The 8534-nt window shown below is 37.3% G+C and overlaps 1 protein-coding gene across 2 annotated transcripts in view; it reads left to right on the top strand.

Annotated features, from left to right (window-relative positions):
- The window catches only part of csrp2 (cysteine and glycine-rich protein 2), a 23054-nt gene that overhangs the window by 5697 nt on the left and 8823 nt on the right, over positions 1–8534 (top strand). For both annotated transcript variants that reach the window (XM_014015617.1, XM_014015616.1), the window contains 2 exons: positions 903–1071; positions 7365–7494. In XM_014015617.1, the coding sequence (XP_013871071.1) occupies positions 903–1071; positions 7365–7494 (299 nt within the window). The remainder of the gene's footprint in view (positions 1–902; positions 1072–7364; positions 7495–8534) is intronic.

Raw genomic sequence — 8534 nt, 5'->3', positions numbered from 1 at the left:
CTTACTTACTTACTTACTTACTTACTTACTTACTTACTTACTTACTTACTTACTTACTTACTTACTTACTTACTTACTTACTTACTTACTTACTTATTAAAAGTAAAAGGAAGAGTGTTTTACTCACTGTTGAGTTGTGGTGAGTAGCTGCCATCTTGAATTCTGAACTCTTCCACTTTCCAACATGGAATTCCCACTTGAGATGGTATTTCAGTTTAAATTTATGACTTGGAAGTGGGAACTTCCCACTAGGCAGATGGCAAAAATCCCACTAAATGGAGGTTTTGCACAGTGAATGTCACCAACTTTTGWATCCCAACTAGTGGTGGGACGTCATAGTTTTGCAGGCAAAATAATACACAATGCATTGTGGGAGATGTAGTTTWTGGTCAATGCTGGTTTTAATACATATTAATATATCTTTGAAGCTCTCACAGACCACGTACAATGCCATGGCATGCCATATTTGGCCCATGGGCCTTGAGTTTGATGTGCTTTAGAACAAAAGCTATAAGCCAAAATTATCAAAACAAAGGAGATTGGTTTCAGAACTCATGCCATGTGATGAACTAAACCCGACTACAGCTAGTCAATACTCCTCTTCACTCACAAGCTCAGGCTCCTTCCTACATAGAGGTGGCTTTTCATGTCCCAAGAGCCAGCTAAGCTAGGGTCAGAGTGCCAAGACCTCGGCCTTTAGCAGATGCCCATAGCCTTTTGCACCATTTATTGCAGTTCAACCAGTAAAACAAGTTCCTTTGAGTTTAAATTTATGATGATATTTAACCTGAACCATCAGTGTCTTTTCAGTATTTCACACTTAAATCTGTCCTTATCTAGTTCAAAATATTTTCTCAAGCACTTTTCAGCTTTTATAACTTCCTGTGTCTGTGTGTCTGCAGTGGTCTGCAGGAAGGGTTTGGATAGCACCACACTGGCAATTCACGATCAGGAGATCTACTGCAAGTCATGCTATGGGAAGAAATACGGACCTAAAGGCTACGGCTATGGACAGGGAGCAGGGACACTAAACATGGACCGAGGAGAGCGGCTGGGAATCAAACCAGAAGAGTAAGATAAGCTACAGCATGAAAACAGAATGTTTGTACTTCACTGTCTTCTGTTTTAAATATGAAATATATACAGATTAGATGTACAGGATAGAAATGTATTTTTTGGGTTTATTTGTCTTAAATTAGTGCTGCAGTCTAATCCATCATTGCTCACAGTAGGCAGAAAAGTATACACCCTACTGTCTACTTCATTGACTTAATAAGTGGAGTTTGGATTGATTTCTAATTTGATTACAATAATTCAACAGAAAAATTTAATTATTTTAAAGTTAAAATGTGGWAAAACWTCTTTAAAATAATTTTAAAAATATATAAAATTGAAGTGGCGTGCGCACATAATCACCCCTAAAGACACTACTTTCTAAAGAGATAGTCCAGTCAACTTTGAAGTCATGGTTTATCTAATAGCTATTATTAGTTGGTACTTTATCAGCTGTGATACCAGTCATAAAGTATGGAGTATGGAGAATGAGGCAAAAGTCTTCATCCAGGCTACTACTTACTATACTTGTTATTATTTTTTGTTTCTTCTTTATTATTATTGTCCAGGCCTAAAAGAAAACTTTTTTTCATTGCTACGTTGCTAAAACGAACACTTTATAACAAAATGGTTTTCTTGTTTTTCCGAGATATTTGTGTCATAACACAAACATAAAGCTCAACAATAATTTCAAGTCATTTGACAGTTCTACGCTTCTGTAAATATTAGTTAATGTAGYGTTCTTCATACCAATGTGTTGTTTGCGAGAAAGAGAAATTATTTTCTAGATGCCTGAAAAAAAATACAAATAGTGTGTGAATGTGTGTGGGCATGGGTGAATGTCTGTAAGTGTAAAGCGCTTTGGGGTCCGGAGGGACTTGATAAAATTCTCTATAAGTTCAGTCCATTTTTTTGTGTCGGTTTTGTGTCAGTTTTTGTGTCAGTTCAGTCCATTTTTACCATTTACCAAATAAAATTATGCACTCATTTGTCTAGCCAGAAGCCTAGCCTGGACAAAGACTTTTGCCTCTTTCTCTAAACTTAGTACCCTATGACGAATACTGTCTATCACAAACTAACTATTGATATCTATTAGACAGAACATCACATCAGAGTTCTTTGTTCCTTGCAAAAAAMCCATTTTCCCCAGTACTGATCCCTGATGGAAAATTATGGTGCTAAACAGGTAGAAAAGTTAGAGGAAGCTAACGCTAACTGCTAAGATGATTAGCAGGACTGACACAAACCTGTTGTTAATTTTTTAATGGTTTAATATGAAGATAGGTTGGATAATTTGTGGCAAATCGGCCAATCCAAATCCAGAGTCTACACTCTGGGGAAAAATGAACTTCTGACCAACCACAAAGTAAGTTTTTATGTAAAGGGGGGTGAAAAGTTCTCATGGTGGATTGATACAAGAAGGGGTGGAAGACTCAAAGCTGCAAAGAAAGTGATGCAATTTTTGCTATGCAACTATGACAAGGAGAGCTGGTTTCAGCAATTCAGATGGAGTATACTGGGCATTTAAGAGGGAATAGTTGTGATTTAATTTGAGATAAATGGTTTCAAAATAGAAGTTTTACACTTGTGAACTTTTTAGTGGTCTTAAAATTAGTGGAACCTTATTTAGCAGAAGCTAATTGGTCCACTAACGGTTCCCAAAGCTAGCAAAAAAACTAATCCACTTAATGAGAAGATAGTTCCTCTATTAGCAGGTTAGCAGAACTATGCCCACCACTGCCAAGAGCTATATCAGCAGGTGGATATATATTAAGATGAGTTTRTTATATGCTTAGATTGACCACAGGTGCATCTAATTTATCTAATTATATGGCTTCTGAAGAGAATGTTTGAGGCTGAAGAGACTTGTACCACATTTTCTGTTGTTTTTAAAAGCTTTTCCATAATTTAACTTTAGTTATTACCGTATCTGTAGAATTWTTACTTAAAATCAAATTAAACACCCAAGTAAATTCTAATTCATAATGCAACTACAGAAAGARCACCAAGGCAAATGCAACCCACTGTATGTGCCCAGAGCTGTATGTCATCCAAGTTTCCATGTAATGGGAGTAAAGAAAACGTCTGAAGGTGTGCATTCTGGGATGGAGTGAGAGAGTGAAAGCTTCACTCTCTTGTTGTTCAACATGAAAATACTTTAGACCCAATTCTTACATCACATTTCAGAACGTCCTGTAGAAAAGCTGTGTTTCATCAAACAGCATGACAGGAGTGAGAATTCAGAGGTCACTGAGTTCTGTGGTGCTCGGTGGTGGAATCATGTAGTCGTGGTTTATGACTGACTGGGTTGTTGTTTCTAAACAGCATGGCTCACTGCCCTGAACCGGGTGTACGTCTCCAAAACAATAAACTGCTTCATGTAAAAAAAAAACTTTATTTAAAATTTAGCCACCAACTACGTGAAGTCATATTTACTTGTACTGAGCTAAAATTAGATGTTGTACAACCAAGTCGTTCACAGCACATACTCCGCTAATTGAAGGTCCAAAACAACTTTATCATTTCTCATTATGAGATGAAATCTAAAAGTGGCGCCTAATATGTTTTCCTTCAAGCAAAGCTAGGTCTTTATTTTTGTAAAAGTCTCTTGTAACTGAGTTGTTTTTATTRTTCTGTTTAGAGCAGCGTTCCTGCAATAGTTCAGCAAACATTTAACTTGTATTCTCTTCCTTCATGCAATTTGTCAGTTTTTTTTTTCTTCACTAACTAAACCACAAAAGCTTGGAGTGGAAAGACCAGCCAACAGTCTATTGCCTCATCAAATCCCACTTGGCATGCAGAACAGTTTGAGGTTTAGTGTAAATCTACAGCAGAGGCTCTGGAATCTCTGTGACATTATAGTCTCTCAGAAGTGGGAGGAAAACGATACAGGGTTTTTCAAAACTTTTTAGAAATAAATACCTTAAAAGTGTGTCAYGCATTTGTATTCCACCCCTTTGACTCAGTAATTTGTAAAACCACTTTTCATTTCAGTTCCAGCTGCAAGTCTTTAGCGGCAGCAGCACGGATGGAAAACAATGCCTTAATTTTTGAGAACACTTGCRTACAGTATATCCCTAGAACACAAACTTAAATGCATGCACCTTTTTATGTACTCTTGTATTTTATTAACAGGTTGCTATCAACTATTTTAAAAGTGAACTAAGCAAACTTTTAATTCATTTTGTGTCAAATGYTTGTGTTTTGTTTGATTTCAAAACACACTGGAAGGAAAATTGTACTGTAAAACACAATATGGATATAATAAATTGGCTAAGTTGGTAACAATACAAATTTTTTACTGTAACTAAAATGCAGGATTAGAGCTTAGTTTTAGTCTTCAACAAGGGTGTGAAGCTATAACATTCATAACTAAAGTATCACTGAGTTAATTATAATTTAGAAAAGATAATAGTTAACTGTATTTTCTTCTTTTTAATTCAATTCTTATATCCATAATTACAGAAGCTGGCAGATGTTTTGGTACTTCTTTCATTAAAAGAAGAAAAAACTACAAGGATCACTGAAATAGCTTGAAACTGACAGACTGAAAAAAAATAAGGAAAATAAATGATTACATTTGAATTTTGGTTGATCAGAATTATTTTACAGGAAGAAATCAATAATACTGGCCTTGATGGTACCCCCAGAAAAGACTGCAACTAATGTGACCCAAACTAAGGTGTGTCCTGTTAATAGCCAGATTTGACTGTTAACAGTCAGACCTGACTTTAAATGGTGACAGGTAGTCACAGGGCTGTTTGGTAACATGGTGTGTACCACACTGAACATGGAGCACAGAAAGCTAAGAACAGAGTTGTCTCGGAAGCTTAGAAAGAAAGTTATTGACAAACATGTTGAAGGTAAAGGTTATAAGACCATCTTCAAAGTAGCTTCATGCTCCTGATGATTCAGAAATAGAAGGTTCACAGGACTGGAGACAACTTCCCTGGATGTGTGTATAAGAAGAAAATTTATGAAAAATGGAAATTACGGCTAATATAGTCAATTTGGTTCCACAGCTCTGACCAGCTTCGATCTGAAGCTGAACAGTCATGTCTTCGTCGTATGGTTGAGACWTTCCTTTACATATACACCTTCCACATATGGTGCAGAGCTCCTGGGAAACCCCTCCCACTGCTGTACACCTCACAGCAGGGGTTTTCTTCCCACTGCAATCTTCACTTCAATATCTGCCGTTTGGCCACAAATCTATGACGGATAGAGCACTTCACATTTTGGAAGATGGATTCCTCTGAGCATAACGTCTGTGCCATATCCAGGAGTTTTTTTTCCCTGTTTGACTACCTTTTATAAGTGTCTGGAAGACTCGTACAGATGGATGTACTTGCTGACGGCCTCGGGCAACTGCTCCTCAAAAGTCTCTGAGCTGTTTGGACGCACAGCAACCGACTTCTAGAAGCAATAGTTGAAGGAAAATGACAGAGATGTTGTAAGCCAGTGAGAGCTGGTTTCATGGCTTTGATGGAGTATGTAATTAAGTTTTCTGAATTGTAATTGTATGGGAACATGCAATAATGACAAATAAATTACATTTACTTTTGAAGCCAGGAAATTGAATATTGGTCAGATCTGATGTTTTACTGTGTTTCTACATGGCTTGTGACAAAATGCAAACAGGACTTACGACTTTCAGAGGGTCCGGTGGCGCCTGTGTATGGCAGCCTTGCTTTCTGTCAGTGTGCCCCAGGGCAGCTGTGGCTACAATTGTAGTTTGCCATCATCAGTGTGTGAATGTGTGTGTGCATGCATGTGTCTGTAGTGTGAAGCGCTTTGAGTGTCCTGGATGGATAGACTATATAAGTACAGTCCATTTATCATTTACCATTTCTACCAACGAAGACTTTCTTTTTGCCACGTTAGGGGTTAGGGTTTTTTGTTAATCAACAAAGGCCAGACTTGTGGGAGATGAGATTCGCCCACCTGAGCTGTGGGCATCCCGCCTGCTTCTCAGAGTCCCTTATAGGTGGATGATCATGACTTGATGGGTTTTTCACTTATGCCAGAAGCTATTGTCAGATGATGGATTGAATAGAGATCAATGAGATGCTCAAAGCTTTGAATATGGTTTTAGAAGGTAACCCCGCTTTTCTTCTCAACTTTATCCYTGTATAGTGTGTTCCTTGGTCTTCATGATGCTGTTTGATCACTAATGTTTTGTAATAAACCTCTGAAGTCTTCATGGAACATAAGGATTTATAGTGAGATTAAATCACATAGTTACTAAGGTGACTTCTGAAGGCTCTGGATTTTATCTCAAGGTATTAAATGAAAGGAGACCGAATACAAATAAACTCACTCTTTACAAATTGTTAAAAATGTAGCATTTTTATTTCACTTCACAATTATGCACTACCTTGTGTTAGACTATTACAAAAGTTGCAGTAAAGTACATTGAAGTTTGTGAAGGGTATGAAGCCTTTCAGAGTGTTGATCCCTCCCAGGACATGGGGTGATTTTAGTTATGAAAGTATTTGTTATGTAACTTGTAGAATCTTGCTCACCGTGCTCTCTGTCCTCCACAACAAAGGCCTTCATTCAGTCAAACATCAATAAGCACTGTTCCAGGGGCCCCACTGTGGGCTGCTAACGTTCCCACCAGCCTCTGAGGTTACAAACACGAGGAGAAGGGTTTAGTCATTTTATGCTTGAGCTTAACTACCTGAAGGCTTTAAAGATTCAATTTAAGCTTTTGTAAACATGATTCATTGCCAATTTCTGTTCTGTAAGTAACATTACTGTAAATGTCTTTGTTTTGTTTTTGTTTTGTTTTTGTTTTTTTGCTCACACTTTCAAAGCTTGTGATACAATGAGACTAAAAGATTCATTTCTGGCCCTCAAGGGCAACACTGTCTCATTATGTTGGGAACATCACTCCTTCAATAAAGCATGGTGGTGACAGTATTATGTTGTGAGAATGTTTTCCATCAGCAGAGACTGGGAGACTGGTCAGCGTTATAGTAAAGACTTTGTTTAAAGGGGTTTCAAATATTTCAAACAAGTTCTTTTTCTTCATTATTTTGATGTAGTTTGTAGATAGAATTCTAAAAACTATTTTTAAATTTAATTATTTCGTTTGGTAAGACAACAAAACATACAAAACATTACTTTGCAACTCACTGTAATAAGTTCAGACCCCAAAGGGTTTCTAAAATTAAATGTTGCAGAGATTATATTCCACGTTTCATTAGATTTTTGAAATTGAGAAATGAATTCTTGCTCCGCAAAGATGCAATAAGAAATTTTTTCGAAAACAGTTTGTCGTATCCTTGTCCTTTCTTCCCCTCCAGGACCCAGACTCACAAACCTACTACCAACTCCAACCCGTCCAAATTTGCCCAGAAGTTTGGAGGGACGGAGAAATGTGCTCGATGTGGAGACTCGGTCTATGCAGCTGAGAAGATCATGGGGGCGGGCAAGGTGAGGCTTTGATCCAGAGTAAAGACTCATCATTACTTTCATTCTTATGAATATTTATTACAATATCTGTACAATACAATACAATTGGATTTTAGCTACTGTTCTGTTATTTTTAACTTCTAGCCAGTCTTTTGCGTTTATACAATATATTCTAGATAGCTTTTTACTACTTTTATCTAGCTTTTTTGCAACTTTGAGCTTTAAACTAGGACTTTTGGACTTCTAAGTTTTAGATAGTTTTGCTTTGTTTACCTTTTAGCCTTTTGCTATTTTCAGCTAACCTATGTTTTAGCTAACATTTGTTAATTTTAGCAAACGTTTACTATTTTAAATTCTAGCTAACCTTTGCTACTTTCAACTAACCTGTCCTACTTTTTGCTAATTTGTACTATTTTCAACATTTAGCTACCCTGTGCTACTTTTAGCTAACCTGTGCTAGTCTCAGGTAATCTGTGCTTTAGACAATTTTTACTACTTTTAGCGTTTAGCTAATTTATGCTACTTTAAGGACTTAGCTACCCAACTTCTATTTTTAGCTAGTGTTCTGCTAGTGTTTAGCTATGTGTCCTGCCTCAGATATCAGGAAGTGTCCATTCATGAAAATGACAGTGCACCGTTACCCCCCCCACCGGCGCGCGGTCGCAAGTGGTCTCAGTTGGGGGTTTGAAATAAGCATTTTAAAATATTTTTAAAATATGTCTGGCAATTTGGAGAAAATCCAGGACTCGCTGGAGGGATTATGTATACCCTCTGGCCTGKGAATGTCTCGGATTCCCCCAGGACGAGCTGGAAAGTGTCGCTGGGGAGAACGGGGTCTCTCTGCTGCTACCCCCGCGACCCGATCCCGGATAAGCGGCCGAAAACGGACGAACGGACAATTTATATTGTTAAGTCTAAATTATTACATTTAAAACTATAACTCTAATTCAAGCAGAATAGCCTATTGTCAAGACAATCATTTATTTTCAACTCAAAATATATTCAAGCTAACGAAATATAAAGTTATTAGGGAGGAAAATCCGTCTGGATAACAGCAGACT

Source organism: Austrofundulus limnaeus, unplaced genomic scaffold (assembly GCF_001266775.1).
Source record: "Austrofundulus limnaeus strain Quisiro unplaced genomic scaffold, Austrofundulus_limnaeus-1.0 Scaffold132, whole genome shotgun sequence".
NCBI classification, from domain to species: Eukaryota; Metazoa; Chordata; class Actinopteri; order Cyprinodontiformes; family Rivulidae; genus Austrofundulus; species Austrofundulus limnaeus.
This window is presented reverse-complemented; position numbering and strand designations above follow the sequence as displayed.